Source organism: Heliangelus exortis, chromosome 1 (assembly GCF_036169615.1).
Source record: "Heliangelus exortis chromosome 1, bHelExo1.hap1, whole genome shotgun sequence".
NCBI lineage: Eukaryota > Metazoa > Chordata > Aves > Apodiformes > Trochilidae > Heliangelus > Heliangelus exortis.
The window spans coordinates 134,664,698-134,683,565 of record NC_092422.1 but is presented as its reverse complement, the minus strand read 5'-3'; the positions used below and the strand labels follow the sequence as shown (position 1 = coordinate 134,683,565).

Below are 18,868 nucleotides of genomic sequence, written 5' to 3'. Positions count from 1 at the left end.
AGATAGGACTATCAATGTTTTCCTTCAAATTAAAATTAAGCAACAAAAAAAGAGAATACTTTTTTAGAAATTCATACTCATAGATTTCAAGTTATTTTTTTTCGGTAACAACTAGAAGGTTCAAATGAAGAGGATGATACTCAGTTTTAGATTATATGGAGTTCAGAAGAATAAAAAAGAACTTAAAGAACAGTTCTAAGCAGAGCACTCCTGAAATATGAGAAAAATTGCTATCATCAATATTTGATATTAAAAAAACCCCACATTGTAGGAATGCAAATACCCAACGTTACTGTTATGCTATGTATGGAGCAACATGTAGTAGTGTCAGAAATTACAGAAGTCGTTGAGAGTATTATATCATTCATACATAATGATTCCTCTAATGTATTGAAGACCAATCAGGCTGTCAATTCAGGTTTGGATGCCCTAAAGGAAACAGACTCTAGACACAAACTTGAATTATTGACGTGTTAGCCTTTGAAAAAAAAGGTCAAAGTCTTCATGCAAAGACTGCATTGTGTGTAGATCCCATTTATTTAAATTGGTGACAAAAAAAAAATAAAAAATCCCATAGTTTTCAGTTAAATGTGTAGGGAAAAAAAAATACCTTTCAGCAAAGTAATAAAGAGCTCTGGCACTGTTTCTCTGAGCTGGCCCTGGAAATAATCACATTTGTCTTATGAGTCTTAATACTATTTATGACGATAAATACATCTCTTTTCCACTTTTGAATAATTTACCTTATTTTATAGTAAAAGGCAATACTGACAAAATAGTATGAACATAATCTACTGCAATTAGATACCTACATAACTTATACAGTAGGCCAAATGAAAACCCTAAATCATTTAAAAAGCACCGAGACTGCTTAGAAGAGCCTATCAAATGATTTTACAAGTTATAAAAATAGTTCAGTGCAGAGTTATTGCTTGCTCTTGTCTGTTTTCATCCCATTGCTTCCTAGGCCCATCTTTAAATACAGTAACTCTTCCTTTTTAAATCAAGGAGACATTCTCAGGCGCAACCTATTTGGGTGATTTCTGTTCTGAAGATGAATGTGGGTTCTGATACTGGATTTTGCTGAAGATGTTGTGCCCAGTGTACTCTATATATGGCTGGGTACTACACTGTACACAGAAGAAAAAAATTCCTGACATGAAGAATGGACTGTTGCATGTTCATGTTATGCACCCTACAAATCATCCGTGACGCTTTGTAACTTTAAATAGCTATTTCTCAGAAATCTCTGTCTTAGAGCTTTATATGGCCCTCATTACCATTGTTCTCAGAGAAATTGCAGAACAGTTTTTTTCCTTGTAACATTCCTGTGGGGTAGAAAACTAGTATCTCCACTTCAAAGCTGGCCTAAGGCTTGAACTTACATGGGATCATTTGTCCAGTCTACAGCCATCTGCTTGGAGCAAGTCTACAAGCACAGATTCAGCCTGGTGTGAGATACCCTTATTTCTGATCATTACATTCTCTACTTTAAATCTCCTGGCTGCCATATAAGGCTGGGAGTCAGAACTTTCTAATTGGTTTTGTACTGAAAGAACAATTCTTTAATAAATCTTTAAAGATCTTTCTCTCTCTTGTATACTTCTATTTGGACTCTGTGTTTATATCTAACTCTGAAGAACGTTAAGAGTGCTACCCCTTCAGAAGGCCTTCAAGCTTTTTTGGGTGTCAGGTGTTCAGAAAAGATAGGAAGCCTTGTAATTAATTTAGGCTGCATGCTTTGCCTTTAGAGTCCTGGCTCGGAACATAACTGATTGGAGAGCTCACGATGCAGAGGCCATGCAGGAAAGGATTGTTGGTCCTCTCTGAAGTCTCTGAGCTGCTGCTATGGAATCCCTAATATAATCCCTTCTGTACTACTCTGAAAAATGGAAAGAAAGTGTGAAGAACTGAGAGAAACAAATTTTGGGCCAATTGAATTTTCCTGGTTTCTGTGGAAGGGAACATCTTTGGTTCTTTCCTGTGAGAATTGCTGCTAAATGTGAATTTCCATAATTGCATTAAGAAAAAAATTCTTACAAGCACTTTTACTTCAAACACCACCTTCCTTACCAAACCTTCTTTTCATGAGCTACATCTTCTTGACACACTTGGACAGACCAAACGCTTTAGGGGAAGGTGTGATGTTCACTTTTCTGTCACCTGATTCTCCTTCATTAGGAAGATCTTTCCATGTTAATCCTATAATCAATTTTTTTCCGCTTCTCTGTATGGAAAATGATGTGCATCAGAATTGCTAATTGCTGAGTAAGGAAACCTTGAGTGATAGTAGAATTTTATTTATGCTGAGGAAATTAATGCCAGCTAATGTTCTTGTTTCTTGTTCCATTTTTCTTCTGTATTTGATTTTTGGTAATTGGCCCAACTTGTGTCCCACTGTGGGAGCTTGGCGGAGAGAGAAGAGTAAAGAACAGAGAAAAAGATTTGTAGGTGGCAGGGACAGCTTGTGTATGTGGCTGCATACGTATGTGAACTGGCAAGGCTATGTGGATGTTAACTGTTTAGCTAATACTGTATATAAATTCTTAGCTAGCCAAAAATGTGATGACCAAGAAGAGAAGAAAAATATTTAGAGGAGCCCACCGGTGTTTAATTTTTTGATTTTTGAAGATGAGTGATCCCTACACACTTAGTTATTTCCCCAGAGATTATGGCCACGCAAGGGTATCTCTTGGTTGTGGAGTTAGCACAATCCAAAATGTTAAGGATTTATGGTGACAAGGAGAAAGATAAAACAAATGCACATTCACACAACAAACATAGATAGTGAAGGATTTTCTCTGCAGTCCTTCTTATAATGGTGAAGGGAGGACATTTTTTTAAAAGAAAAGGGCAATTAAAAAATGAAAGTTAATATATTGTCATTCAACCGCTAGCTGTGATCTTGCTTGATCTGGTAAGTTAAACGGGGTAAGTGCATGTGACATTATTAGAGAAAAACTAGGCAAAAGAGGACAGAGTATTTTAATTGCTCAGAGGATCTTTTCCTCCTGAGTCAGAAATAAAGCTGCGTCTCTACATGCTGTCAATGGCAATATGTTGTTGGTGAATTACCCTTAGAATAGCATCTAGTGGAGAAGTTGTGATCATCAGTGGTCATTAGAAACAAAAACGACCTTTTTTTTTAGGACAAATCCTTTGGCTGCATCCAGTTTTTGGTAAGTGCTTTACATTTATTCCAATTTTTTGTGTAGGTCCAAGAGGATGTGTTATTATCTTGTTCTGCCTAAATCTGTTAGGTGGTGTTGTTTTCTATTGTATTTTGAGTTCCATCTGAGACTCAGCTCATGTAATGTGGTGGTGGGAAAGCCTCAAAAAGAGACAGATATCTACATCCCACTGAAAGGCACTAAGTTTGTTTGGAAGTAATTCCTTTGTAGGGTTATTACCAACTTTAAAATACTCTTTTTCAAGTTGAAATGGAAAACCACTGGAAAGGAAAGAACCGTTGTGTTTTAAGTTCCACAAATAGTATTGCATGCATGTGATGCTAAATCGATACTTTTTTTATCATGAGAATTTACAGCCATGGGTTCACACAGTGGACATGGAATTCCGGATGATTAGCCCCGGGTAAATCAGAGGTGTTCGGTTTCTCAGGTTGTGGCAGTTTCTGCAGTAGTTCCTGAGGGGTAATTTTCAACTCTGCATCTCTTGTTTAACATGGCAGCTCGGGGAGTCCAGATACGTTTAACATGTACTGCATTCAGTTCACATTTCGTTTTAAAGAAGTCATTTCAATTACAGAGGGCCAAATGACAGGCATAATTACGGCAAGTAGTGGGATACCAGCGGAGCGCTTTGGTGTTTCCACCGAGGATTTTGCAAATCCTAGCTTGATTAATCTGTTTAAACATCTGTGCATCCTCTCGTCTGTGCAACTTATCCCTGGGTATCTCTTTCCCTTCCGCTGCCTGCCTACCATGCCCGTGCTTGCCGCCTGGTACCGGATCGCACACAGCCGCAGCCCGTTCGGTTAAAACGCTCGCACACGGTGCCGCCCGTAACGCTTCAGCAAACGATGCTGTTTCTCCTTGAAATGCAGCTCACACTCGCATTCCGTAGTGGAACCGCAGGGCAGAGCCCACAATATTGAGAAACCGGATCGAAGCGGGGCCGGAGAACGGCGGCGCCAGCAGCCGCGGGGCTCTGGGCGCGGGCGGGAAAGGCGAGCGCGGCGCTGTGCCACCGGTACCGCCGCCCTGCCACCGGTACCGCCGCCCTGCCACCGGACCGGCCTGCCGCCCCTCGGCTCGGCCCGGCCCGGCCCCGCCGCCGCTGCCCTCGCCTGTCCCCCCACTTTTCCATGCAGCCGGCTCCAGCTCGCCTCCTTGACGTCATGTCTGTAGCGAGGCTTCGGCAGGCGCAGTGACGGCAGCCGGGCGGGCGGGCGGGCGGGCAGGCAGCGCCTTAAACTTTGGGATCAAGTCCGGCGGCTCCTAACGCCGTGCGCGGGGGGCTGCGTGCAGCCGCCGCAGCTGGAACATCTGGAAGCGTTCAGTGTGTCTGTCTGTCGGCGAGAGGGAGAGCGCGCTGAGGGAGGGGAGGGAGTAAGGGGCTGGGACTGTGCTCTCTTCCTCTGCAGAAACAGCTCCCTGCCAACACAACGCGCTCAGAATGGCTTTGAAGAGGAGGAGCAGCAGCGTTTGAACATCTCTCTCTCTCTCTCTCTTTTATTTATTTATTTTTTTCTTCTTTCTCCTTTTCTTACTCTTATAGTTGGTGGATTTGTTAAAAAGACATTTAACCCTCAGAGGTTTGTCCTGGATGCTTTTGCTTTTTCCTTTTTTTAAATTTTATTTTATTTAATTTTTTTTTATTATTATTATTATTCCCCTCGCTCTCTCGTTTCCCCCCTTCCTGTTCTTTTTTATGGTTTAACAGCCAGAGGTGCTGTGCTAAATTCTTGGAAGGGGCCCGGATGTACTGAGGATGCATTGCAATTTCACTAAAGGAGGCAGTAGTGGAAAGGATCAGTTTTTGGTGTTTGATGCAATAATGGGAATCAGGTAATAATAGAAGGAGAAATTCTGCAGCTCCATTCTTCCTTGAATTTTACCAAGCCGATTTTCGGAGGGATTAATCTGGACTCGTTATAAATGGTCAATGAAAACAAGAGGATGTACATTCCCGAAGAAAACCATCAAGGTAAGCCTGAGATTTACCTCCCAGGGTCTAGCAACCATTCTTTCCCCTAGCCTTTGTCCCTATTCTCTCGGTTGGGTTCAGCCCCTGCCGCCGCTGCCACAGCCAGCGGGCAGCCGGAGGGGCCGGGGCAGAGGCAGCCTTTGACACCGGGTTCCAGTCGGAGCACGCAGCTCCCCTTAGCCGGGCGTGCTTCAGGGAGACCCCCCGCAATCCCTCGGGGAACGGGTGGTTCATAGGAAACCCCGGCCAAGGAAAAGTTGCATTAAGTCGCCGTCGTTGCCTTGGGAAGCGGAGGGGCGAGGAGGGGCAGCTCGCTGTGGCCGGGGGTTCGGTGAAACTGCGGAGCAGCCCCGCTCGTCCGTGTCTGGAAGATTGGCTCGCATTGAGACCGGGATTAGGGGATCTTTCCCAATTAATGTCGTCCCGCTCCTCCTAAACCCCCATCTGGGTACGGCTTCCTAACACACCGGGAGAGGAGCCCTTCTCTTCTCTTGCGCTATTTGTAATCTCTCACACGAAACGGGAGGGGAAGGGGGAATTTTCTATTTACACTCACACAATCAAGCTGCGAGAATGAGGGACACCGTGGGGTGTCCATATTAAAATTAAGGTTGGGTTTTACTTGGAACAGTGATTTCTCGCCGAGCTCCTCTCAGCATCGCCCGCATCATGGATACCAACCCATGTTGCTTCTCTTCGGCATTAGCAAACATCCCCGGCTATTCCCTGTAGTAAAACTTTGTTTGTCCAAACTCCAGAAGCCTTCCCCCTACCTCCCCCGCCCAACCTCGATCTGCCGTTCCTGAAGTTATTTTTATCCTGTTACCTGCGTGTTGTCACCCCCTCCCCACCCTTCCCCACCAGCCCTGGCTGCACACACACGTCGGTGTTGCAGAGCAGACAGAGCCATTTCCTCCCCTCGGCGAGAGGGAAGCAGCGTTCCGGGAGCGGGCTACCAGGCTGCTTCTCGCTTCCCACCAGAAACCCCCAGCCCCAATCCACTTCTTCCTCATCTTCCTCCCTCGTCCCCGGCCTCACCCTACGGGGCAGCCTCTCCCTTCGGTGCTCCGTGTCCGGAACCAACTTGCTTTCAGCAAACGTGCTCCCTCCTGCTGTGATTGAACATCTGGTGTAGGTGTAAATGTGCCCGGGCGTTTGGGGGGCAGAGGCCTGGAGAGGGCCCCCACCCATGGTATGCTCCCCAGGTGCCCCCTACTCCTGAGCCCCTTGCAGGGGCGGCCAAAGATGCAACTGGAGAGTTTTATTGGAGCTGTGGCAGCCCCTAATGGTGGACGGGCAGTGCGTTTCAGAGATAACAGCACCCTCCTTCCGTTTAAATGCAGATTAAAAAGAAAAAACCCAGCACCCCTAGCCACTCCATCAAAATGAGGTGGGAGGGGAAAGAAAGCAGCCCCTGGTCCAGAGTGCTCCTTCTAAGTGGGAGCGAGTCCACAGCACATGCAGTCAGCAGGCATAATTGGGCTGCACTTCCTGGACCACAACTGATAAAGTGGACGAAGAGCTCAGCCTCCATAGCAATATGCCAATGCTATGGCAACCTAAATCCAGCTCTCTCCTTATCAACTGCAGTGATTATATAATTGGAGGAACAGTTTTGCATCTGTCTCTTGATGCGGATTGTCATTACTCCCAGGTGAAAGAGCAACTTCTAAAGCAAACAGAAAATCAACCAGGTGGAAGAAAGTTCTGTTCCCTGATAGTACTCAGGCTGCAGTTTATTTACAATCTATTTTTATTTTGTGCAAACTGCTCCTGAAAGGTTAAATTGATCAGTAGCCAAGAAAACCTGGTGGCAAGGAGAGAAGCAAACCAATCAGAGTGTGGAATGGAGTGATTAAAGCAGCCACAGCTTCCCAGCTGTAGGATGGAGAAATAAAAGATGAGTAGAAGACAAAGCTAGGTCTGTGATCCTGGTCTGCTCCTTGCTTGTAAGAAGGAAGGTTTATTTGGATAAGTCTGGGGTCTTTCTTCTCAGCTGCTAGCAGTAAGGTGGATGTTCCAGGTACATGCAAGACAAATTTTTATGTCTTTTATTGAAATATGAGTGGCATGACTAGGCCTCTGCCAGCAGCTTTCTGCACATTTCTGTTCTCAGTTAACCCCTTATCAGCCTACCTGAACAGCCTTATGTTTAGGAGCTGGAGCAGCAGGGTATTTGTCATTATAGGGGCTTGCTTAAATAAGTAAGGCATGCTAGAGACCATTCCTTAGGTTGTGAGGACTGTGGAGAAGAGGATTTGTATTTGAAAGTGCTTTGTTGACTTCTTAACTGCTAATTTTGGTGTGTTTGTAATATACTTGTCTTATACTTCTGAATGTGACAACACATGGAACACTGAAAAGTCTTTTACCCTACAACAAGGATTTCTTTTTTTTTTTTTTTTGGTGTTAAAATATATGTCTTCTGCATTTTCAGTGCAGTCTCCTATTAGACAAAGAAAAGGGAGCTGATGTTATTTGTTGATGCTGAGACACTTCTCAATATTTATTCTTGCTACACAATGGAATGGGTTTTTATATGAATTAATTATTCATTATTAGCATAGACCATGTGTTTATCTAGAAAATATTTAAAACTCACCGGGCAAGGAACAGAAAAAGCTCTCAAAACTGACTACATCACATTTAATGCACATGTGGGACCGGGTGGAATCCTAGATGGGCATCTTTAATGCGTTCCCTCATAATATTTTGAAAACATGTTCTCATAATATAAAATGGAAAAATCAGTTTGCAAACCCACATTTTGCAGCCCTCTCAAGAGAGGGAGGAGAATGAGTCAACCTGGCCTCTGGGGTTGCAAGTCTGAATCTCAAGTGTAGTTTAACCCATCTAGTTAAATTTTGCTGCTTGTGATTTGGGTGTTCGGCAGGATTTTCCTGGTGAGATGTGGTAACTAGCCAGGAAGTGAAACAAAGCCAGTAGTTTTGTTGTGCCTTCCAGCTGCAGGGACTAGGTATGGAGATGGTGGTGGGATGGAGAGAGGTTAGGGGTCCCCGGGACTGCCTCTCCCAGAAGGTGGCACTGCAGGGCTGCGGAGATGTCAGCCGTGGCTGTGCTCCAGAGGGGCTTTGCAGAAGACACTTCTAGGTCTGCTTCATCCATACCCTGCTTTTCAGGAGAAAAGGCCAGATGTGACACTGAAAGATACATCTCTACTCCAGAATAAAATTCATTAGAATGGAAGAGCCCCTGGTAGGTCGTTTATTCCATATAGTAATGGCCCTCTTAAGTGAAAAGCCATTTCTGATACCATGTCTGAACTACCCTTCCTTCAATTTCAGATAATGCCTTTGGGCTTTGCCCTTGTTGCAAATTTTGAACAGATTCCTACTTGCTGCTGGTAAAAAAGAACCCCCTCAGGTATTTGTCAACCATAATTAGGTCTTCTTGCAACCTCCTTTCCTAACCTGCACATATTCTGTTCTTGAAATCTTTCTCTGTAAGACACTCTTTTCATAGTCCTTCTATCTTTTGTGTCTGTTAAATTAGGAACTAATTAATATTCCCTTTATTTCTCAGAAGCCTATTGATAGCGAGAGGGTCAAGTCACAAGCATGGTCCCTAATGCATTTTCTGACCTGAAGTGAAGTCAAACCCACAAATATTCCCAATAACTTTACAGGTATAAATATGCAGATGATTGTGTACACTTCACAGCTGATTTCAGTTAAAGGGTTGAAATCTGCCTCATGCTGTGCTACAAGACAAAACCATTGGGTGGAAGGTCTAGAATTTATTGGATGTTTGGTTTAATTTTCTGCTGTTTTCAGCATGCCAATTTTGTTTCCTGTGCTCTTACGTGTAGGAGAAACTGTGCTCTTTCCGTGGTGACAAAGCGATCACATTAGCAAATGGAGTTGTTGGTTTTGAGTATTTTTGTACTCTCAATTTGCTGTAAGAGTCTGTCAGAATAGGCTTTAGTTGTGGGACATAATGAATACTGCTAAGTGCTTTGAAACAGTTAATCCTCAGGACCTTTTTGGGAAAAAGATTCTAATCAGTTTTAAATGTAGAACTAAAATTTCAGGCCTCACTTATTTAACAGTAAATGCTGTATTTAAAAAGTATGATGATCTACCTCAAACTACCTGTAATATTCAGCAAGTGTTATGTTTTTAATTCAACATGATATGAAATAGCAGTCTAATGTAAACATTTTTTAAAAATAATGTCGAATAACAGTACTTAAACATTTTGCATCATACAGTACACTGCATTTACTTGTGACAGTTGCCAGTAGGGTCTTCAGAAAAGTATTTGAGTGCTTTCAACCATTTCCCATCCTTAAAAGGAGTATTTAAGTATTCTTCTAAAGGCATAGAATAGTATTTACTTTTCAATTATTTTCTTCGAAATGATCCTCAGTTATAGAGACCAGTTTGAGTTAGGTCACTGTCAGTGTTCCTGATGAGGTTTGTGGGTTTCTCCTGTCCTGGCTGTCCACTTTTGAAGACCTAGCTGGTGTATTCTCTGCAACCAAGTCAAACTTAGAAACCCACTCTTGGTTACATCTCTGATATAAAATCAAATATGTTTCTGAGTTATATCTGTGTAATTCACTGCAGTAGACATGACACACCCTTGCTGTGTGGAATTAATTCATCCTACCAAGACATTTAATGTGAATTATTTGTCCTTGTATTTTTTTTTTGTTTTCTCAAAACATGTTTAGAGAACATGTCATATAGCTGCACTACCATGTATGTTTATATTTAGCTTACTTTCTTTCAATTTTGTGGAAAACGAGTCCACATTTATACTTACAATAGGATTCACCTGAATGGCAATTGCTCTTAAATTTACTTTTTGCTGATGTATGTGTGTGAAAACTGTCATTATGGTTGCTTGACTTGTTAGGAGATGTCTTGTTTAACTCTTTCAGGGAGTTAATTCAAGGAATGGACTCACGAAAGTTCAGGAACAGCAAATACAAGATCTCTTTTGAGCAAATGTGTTTTCTAAATTTATTGTCTACCAATCAACATAACAGATGAGACTGTGTGCAATAAAAGTCTCTTAAATTATTAAAAACAACAAATCAAATTAACAATGAAGAAAGCTTTTACCAATGGCAGATATATACTTTGCAAAACATAATGTTATTAAATAATTCAGTTTTTTTTTTTAGATTGTAGCCAAATCCAATACATTTTTAAGTCACTCGTTTATCTGGAATATTTTTATTTAGATAGTAGGGATAAGATGAATTTGAGAGAAAGATTATTAATTTATTATTTATTACTAGATTCCAGCAACATTAATTTTAAGAAGATGTTACTAACCATTCAGACATAGTGTTTATCACTGAATACTTTTCCTTTTGATAAAGCTTATCTATTACCTAACATAAAATTAGCATAATTCTTGTTTCTTGTGACTTTTACCAATGGATGTTTAAAAAGAAATTACTATTTACCTGTTTTAGGTACATTATCGTAATAAAATAATTATTGTCCATTTAAGGTACTGGGGAATCTTTTTCCTCATCCTTTTTATCTTTTGGAAGAATAAGTCACAGTCAGTGTTCTGTGGAGAGAACAGAAGGCATGGTGATGGGCTTACAGTGCATCTCCCAGAGACCAGGTGTAGTTCTAGGTGATAGAATGATCCTTCTGGGAGCTCTGAAATGCAGTAATGAAGTTCTAAGAACACAAGGGCACCTGTTGCTATTGCAAGGTTGTAGTGGAATAAATCAGGATATAGTCATAGTGTATGTGTAAATCTTTGTCTGAAGCACATTTGAAATGTTTTGTACTCATTTCCATGGATGGAGCAAAACAATGAGAGTAATACAAACTTCATTAAGAAAGTGAGAGAGGTTCAGAGTAGTTCTTTTCCAACTGGAAGAATCACAGGTGTCTCTGTCGTGTGTATAGAGATTTCGGGAGCAGAAGTTCTTGCTGAATTTCTCCCAGAAACCTAAATGTAACCTGAATAGATTGCATGGCTTGGATTGCTGAATTTGCCAATCCATGGGAAATGGGGGGAGAGGAGGAGGAGGAGGAGGAGGAGAAGAGATTAATATATGTGTCAGAGAAACTGACAAAAGATTTGATGGAATGACATTTTTTTCTGTGTTGTCATATTGGCAGTTGTCTAGATATTAAGGTGAATTAATGTGCTCTGCAGCTGACAGATTATTAGCACAGTTCACCCTCAAGAGAATCTTAGTTTGAGGGCAACCCACTGATAATGGCTTTGAAGCTGGTCTGCTCTGTACGTTGCCTTCCCAGGCATCTTTCCCAGGAAGAGTAGTTTTGAGACCATGCTCTCTCTGTTACGCATTTCGGTCCAAAGAATTGTATTTCTAAGGAGTGAGGATTAAATAAAATCATAATTTAGGATGGAAAGGACCTACAGAGGCCAGGTAGTTCAACCCTTTGCTCAAAACAGGTCTAATTAGATGAGGTTTCTGAGGGACATGTCCAGTCAAATATTGCATGTCTCTGAGGAGACAGGTTTCACAGACTCACTGGGCAGCCTGCAGCAGTATTAATTACCCTGGTGGTAAAAAAATAAAAGAAAACTCCCAGCACGTTTTTCCTTGTATCTCTGAATCTATATATCTGTATATTTTAAGATGGATTGGTCATTTTCATATGCCAGTCAATAGCTAAATTGCAACCACGTTTCTGTGTTTAAACAGACATGGTGGCTATTTGTTGAAACTTTGAGAGGGAGGGACATTTGCCATGATACTTAACACCAGTTTTAGAGGAGTTTGCTGGTTTTTTTGTTGTTTTGGAAATCTTGTTATAGTTCATGGGTGAGGTGAGACAACCCTGGAGTCTCAATTGCTCTAATAGGCTCACTGAGTTTGTAAGTAGGTCTTTTTCTTTCTCTCTAGAATAGTTTTAATGTACGATTGTGGCTAGAGACAGAGACCAACACATGTAACAATGGAATAAATTTTATGACTAGCTCTCTTTTATGTTCCAGTACATGTCAACATATCAGGTCAATCCTGCTGTGATTTACAAACATCTAGCTGAATCTAACTACTTAACTGCTGAGATATATATACCCACACATAAAATCACGGTGGAAGTGATGACTACATAGGGCTTGAATCCTAACAGGACTGGGGTCCTAAATTCAATTTAGATTCCTTTTTCCCTACTGACTAAAGAAAATTGAGATAACTGCTAATGGGTGTTCCATGGGATGTTAGAAACATATACAGGAATGCTAAGACTATATATTTGTAAAAAATTTCCTTTTTTTTCTGTGTGTGTATTTTAGTCACAGGTATTCTAAATCTCAGTGGCTGTTTCAGCAGGAAAACTGTTCAGAATCCATTAGAAGAAATCAGCAAATTGTATCTCTTTTGACATCTGGGAGGAGTTATTAAAGTACCAGTTAAAGCCTTGTCTGGGTATGGGGGTGGAAGTGGTGTTTAACCTGACACCTGTAAGGAAATAAAAGAAAACCATAGGATTCATCAGTCTCCTCTGCTGGGCACCAACAAGGTTAGCACTGCTAAGAGGGAGGGAAAATTTGCTTCTTTTCTCAAAGACAGAAGATTAAAAAAAAGTAATTGTTAAGGGTGTCTGAAGACTTAATGGTTTTCAAACCAGACCCAGAAGCGAGAGGAAAAAAATCTGGCTATTCCCACGGGAACTCTCTTTGCATCTTGTACATAAATTTTGAGTTAATTGTTTTAAGGAAAATATTGTCTGAGAGCCATCTAACCTTAAGGAATTATTTATCATATGTTTAAAATATGTTTCTCTAAATGGTATTGTTATTTATCTTAAAGTTTTCAGGTTTTCAGCCCATGATGTGGATAATTGCCTTTGGGTATTTTGGAAAAAACAATTAAATATGACTGAACATGACATTATAATTACAAAGTAAATATGTTCTAATTGAGTAACTAGCTCAACATTTCTTCCTAAAGGCATTGTAGGATTGAATTCAAGCTACTGATCAGATTTCAGATTCCTTATACCAAAGGAGAAAAAATACTTCCGTTCTTCATTATGGCTGGCTAGATTTAAGAATTCTTAAGATAACTCAGTTTTTAAAATTTAATATGTTTTTGATGTCAGATGTCCCCCTAAATTTTTTTGACAGATGAAATAATGTTTTAATAAGTACGTGTCCCTCTCTCCTTGAGTGTTAGTCCAGCTCTGTTAGGTACCAGCTATATTCTGCTTCATGCATTGTTGATAAAAATTAGAATTCTGAAATTGAAGCTTGTATGATGTAATTGTTAGTAGTAGAGTTCATTAATTTTACATACAGAAACACTACAATGAGCTGTGTTATAAGCAATAGAATCCATTCAAATGTAGGAATTCAAATTGATGTTTATTGAAGATAGTAGAAAAATGAATTATTTCACTCCAATACACTGTACAGTGTGTTTATTTTGAAATTGTTTAATCCTGATATAGATTGACAAATATCAGGAAGCTGAACACTAAGATTGGTATGTGCAATGCCAAACTTTGCTGTGTTTTCTATCTTGCAGCTTTCATATATTTTGCAAAATGTTTTTCCTGCAGACCTTAAATTTGGATCGTATCACGTGGTCTGATGTCCTTGAGATGAACTGAACATTTTGACAGCACAATTAGCAATTTTAGTCAGAGAAGCTCAAGAGCCATTTCAAAACCAGAAGAAATCCTTAGTATTCATTATTTACTCAGATTGTAAACAGACTTAGGTGTAGGGAGGAAAGCTTCACCTGTGTGCTGAAATTACATGATAGCTAAAGTGCCTATTATTGCTGATTTTTAAATTGTATAGATGCACAAAGTGTTTTCAGGTGTAATTTAAATTTGAATGGGTGTGTTTAGAGAGAAGCAAAATGCATTTATAGAATGCAAATTGGAAGTGATCAGGTTTAATTGTGGTTTGAATGGAACTTTTGTATGAATGTATTCAGGAGCAGTATATAGGAGTGGCTTACACAAAATTTTTACTTCCCTTGCACCTAAATAAAAAAAACAAAACCAAACCTGAGATTTGGAGACATTAGTTAGATTTGGTGTGGCAGTGTCAATATTTAATTCTTACTTGAGTGAATGGCTCGAGTGCTGTAACTCTACTATCTTTTGTCAAATTCCTGCTGGGTTTGGCTCAAGCACACAAATCCCATGACTGAAATGTTTGTTAGCACGTGTTTGGGATGTGGTAGGTACTGTGTACTGCTGTATGTTCTCTGCTGATCTTTGAAACCCATTTCTCTACAGTTTTTTTTGAAATGATTTCTTTTTGTTGTTACTTGTTAAAAGTAATGAGGTTTATTGCTTAAATCAGAAATAGAGGAATCCCAAATTTCTGGGAAGTTCATGAGGGACTGTGTTGAAGATGAATTGTTAATTTGCTTTCTGGATTCACACTGTGACCAAAAATGTTATAGTTTAATTTCAATTCTGGGATTTAAAATAAATAAAATGGCATAGTGATGACTGGAATAAAAAAGAGTAACTCTTGTAAATTTGGCAAAAGTCAGAAATAAAAGCAGAGACTTAAAGATGAACATGGCTTGAAGGCATTTATCATCTTTAAGGCCAAGGGTGTCAAGAAAGATCATAAAAGATGAAAATGTGTCCTAATTTGCTAATTTGTGATAAGATTTTAAGCATGCTGCAAAGTCAGTAAAAAAATACCTAGAGGTACTTGCTACTGGCAGTTCCTAAAAAAGAACTCAAGTGCTTTAAAAAAAAAAAAAAAAAGGTCAGATATCAAGCTTCAGAAAATTTGAGCACAGGGTCCTACAGGTGCTTGGCAGAATTTCTAAGGAAGAATATTAGGACATGTTCAAAATTGAAGCACATTAAAAAGGATCACATCTTACAGGTATTTCCACAAAACATTGTGAAAAGCTTTTAACATTAACAATGCAAATTCTGTTACTCCCTATGAAATGTGAGACATTTTTAAGTGTTTTTAATCTAAAATGTCTTACACAACTTACGATATTTCTGTCAATAGATATGTGTTTGAACTAGAACATAGACCCTGCTGTCTTAATGCAAAGCTTAGACTAAAATAGGCAGTTTTCTGTGGTCAGCAGTTTTCTATCTGCTTTTATAATATTTAGTGTTCTAGTTGAGGACTTTGCTTTTATCTTGCTTTGCCTTGATTCTGCTCTTTTTTGACCAGAACACATTTTATCTTTTATTTTGAGGTATGAATTTTTAAAATTTTTTTGTTGTGCTTTAGGTGGTTTCTCATGGAGAATGTTAGTGCATAGAATACAGTTAGATTTGACTGAATGTTGCTAAGAATTTCGTCATTCATGCTGTAGGGCCAGAGGATGCATTATTTTAGAGAAATATGGATGGGTAAACCCTCTTTGGAGTCAATTCTACAAATATCAGGGCAGGAAATCTATTCTTGTATCACATATCAGTAATGTTTTGATACTTCAAAAGGAATGTGAGGTAAGCTCATCCAGATGGCTTAATATATTGGTGAATTTTATTGTTCATTTCCCTATGTCAGTGTTGATACAGTGTTTTGAAATACTATTTAAAGATAGAATTACTTTAGTAGATGGAAAGCCCCACTTGTCATCTTAGGATTTAAACCTCTAGGTCATGTAGCTAGTTGTTTTAATAACAGCAATAGAAAGCATCTAAACCTGATTCTGCAGCTACAAAATACCGAACAGAGATATCTGACAGATTGTCAGGTGCTATTTGGGAGATTTATGTAAAGACTAGAGAACAGGCATTTAGAGGATCAAATTGTATTTTAATTTATTTCTGTGCTATGATGTAGACTTTCAGCAATTCTGTCCTACCTCCACAAAAGCCAGATTTCTTTCCTTTTTGGAAGGCTGGCAAAGAAATGTTTTCTCTTAAGTTATCTATCAATGTTCTTATATATTTACATGGTCATGATCCGTGTAGTGTGAACATCTGTTAGTGTTAAGCACTCTTCTAGTCTTCCCAACATGCCAGGTTAATAGGCTTGGAAAATTAATTTTCTTTTTTCTTCGTTAAATGTATTGTGTGTGCCTCCATGAAGATATTACTCTGGGAGGTATAGGTAAAGAAATGGTAATGGTTTTAGACATTAACCAGGTTGACAGAAGCTTTCTGCTACCTCCCTACTTCCCTCCCAGGGCACAATGAAAGGGGAATAAATGAGAGAGACTTTAAGGTTGGAAAAAACCTCTAGAAGGGCTTTAATGAAATAATAAATAGGAGTATTAATGGAAAATTACATAGAAACATATACAAATACTTAATTATGGAACCCACACTCCTTGGATGATAATTATGTCCCAAATTGGAAGTAGCAGCAGATGGAGGTGATGGCGGCGGCAGCGATGCCTGAGTCCAGGGTTCCAGCAACATTTCACAAAAAGCCTTGCAGTGGCAAGCAGCAAGTCCTTCTGGGGGAGGCAGGTGAAAGTGACCTGTCTCAGTAAACAAAGTTCTTCTCCAGTGAGAAAACGGGATGCAGAACACCAGCAGCACAGGGAAAGATAACAAACAGCAAACTCAAAGCATCCCAGCCAAGGAGGCAAGGAGAGGGGTCTTTCTGGAGCCATTTCAAACCAACTACCATGGGCAGGAACTCTGTGATTGATCCATTAAAGTCACTTGACCCACCCTCTCCACCCGATAGGCACAGCTGCCCCTCATAGTCGCTGCCACAGCCACAGTCTGCCACCTGCTGAGGGGTCTTGGGTGGGCTCAGGTCAGTATGGCCATAGGAAGTTTTTATCCTGCTCATCTTTTAGCCTAGGCAGAAATTAATATGGCATTTAATTTTAATGAGATGAATGTTATGAAATCGCGTGTAGTTACTGATGTCATCATGACACTGACATAGCAAAACTGGGATGCTCAATCCATCTGTCTGTCTCTAAGCCAGGGAGAGCACCCCATGCCCTGGTCCTGCTGATGGCACAACTAGGCTTGAATCTTATGGTATGATCAGAACAACAGACTGGTTTGTTGTACTGGTTCAACTGTGGAGAGCAAGTGTAGGGCTTCCAGTGAGTACCCCCATACAACTGTTGTCATGTGCTTTGCATCGTCCCTTTTCAGTTCTGCTTTCAGTTTTGGTTTTTTTTCAGATCCCTTTCAGTCTCTGCCTTTGCCTCTGTGCTCTGTCCAGTCTGCTCCAGAATGAACATCTCAACCTTAGCTACTATTTTTCCCCACTGGTCCCAGATTTTCTACATCCATACCCAAATCTGTTGTTTCTGATACTGGTACTCACTAACCCTGGCCTTATTTGGGATGACAGTTACCTGGGCACAGGACTGCAATACTTCCTTTTGCTTACCTGTGGATTTTTGTCATCTCTGATTAAGGCACCCTCTTAACTGTGTGTGAAATTTGGCCATTCCTCGCGATACTACCTGTAACTCTTGTCAGGTTCTCACTCCATTGGCATGTCTGGTAATTTCTCTTATCACATCCAGTAGTTTTCCATGATCTGTTCAGTTACCCAAGCCAGGACTAAGTCATCTGCCTGCAGACCTACTACCAAGCATTCTGAGTAGTCTTAACATTGGCATGCAAATGCTACATATTAATAAGAGGATTCTCTTTGTACTTACAATCTTTCCCTGGTGATCAGCAGTTTTATACTTAGGAGATACAATGGTCATGGAAAGAGATCAGTGTCTTACGTAAGAGGAAACAAATGATTCACAGGTTTATGAGGAGTCAGTACAGAGTCCTTGGTATGAATTCTGTACCAGATACTTTATCCTTGGGGTGTGTGTGGTTTCACCCTTGAATGTAAGTTGCAGAGATAAGGTGTGCTTCTTTTAAATGTAGATGTTGCCATGATCGGATGTGAATCTGATAGCAAAGAGGATGCTTTCTGGTCTCTTACTGGAGACTGTGCATTGTAGTATGTGGTGTGCACACAGTGTACTTGGTGCTGATGGATAAAAGGAATTAAGACTCTCTCTTCTTCTGAACTCTACACATATTTATCAGTAACCACCAACAGGGATGAATAGCAGCCGAGATATGCAGCCATTTCTGGTTTTATCTGCCATCTTTCCAGTTAGTGTATCACGGGGCAATTTTATTTTTGTTTCCAAATAGCTGGGAAAAAAAAATATGCTCTGGAACCATTAGAATGTCTTGGAGAAGTCTGCAGTTGCACTGTGACTACACAGTTTGGTGTGTATATATAGTATAATAAGTATAATTTGCTTAGTGGACCAGAATGAATAAGTGCCTGTGATTGGAAGAATCTTACTGTGTTATGAAATATTTGGAAAGAAATAGAATAGTAGCAAATAAGAGAGAAATGGTCTATGTTTTCACAATGTCATTCTTCGTATAGTAAAACTAATAATTTGGCATAAATTTTGTTTTACCTCGTTGTAGTTGTTTAATTTGTCTAGTGGAGCTAAAAATCTAGAGTCCATGTGTTGTCACTGGAGAGGATGGCAGGTGTAGGCATAGAACATTATAGATATCTAGAGCAGGTGAGGTAGACTGCTTTTTATACAGTATTTTGCCATGCCTTGAATATATAGATAATGCTTTGGTTGCCAAGTTAGACTTAATGTCAGATTTTAGACCTAGTGAAATGAATTCCAGTCCTTGATGTGTGTTTATTTCTACTTTTGATCCTCAACAACCAAAGTATCATGTGAAGACAGGAGTTATGTCCTAATAGGCTTCAGTAAGTCACCTGTCTTTGAGGTGGCCTGTTTGGATGTAAATAGATTAAATAT

The 18,868-nt window shown here is 40.0% G+C and overlaps 1 protein-coding gene across 29 annotated transcripts in view; it reads left to right on the top strand.

Moving 5' to 3' along the window:
- The window catches only part of CACNA1C (calcium voltage-gated channel subunit alpha1 C), a 475,146-nt gene that overhangs the window by 43,104 nt on the left and 413,174 nt on the right, over positions 1–18,868 (top strand). Inside the window, exon 1 of one of the 29 annotated variants that reach the window (XM_071767709.1) lies at positions 4,568–5,169. The exons of 27 other annotated variants lie outside the window; for them this stretch is intronic. In XM_071767709.1, the coding sequence (XP_071623810.1) occupies positions 5,121–5,169 (49 nt within the window). In that variant the 5' untranslated portion in view covers positions 4,568–5,120. Of the gene's footprint in view, positions 1–4,567; positions 5,170–18,868 lie in introns of those variants that run through there. One more of the 29 variants, XM_071767860.1, reaches the window with a different exon arrangement.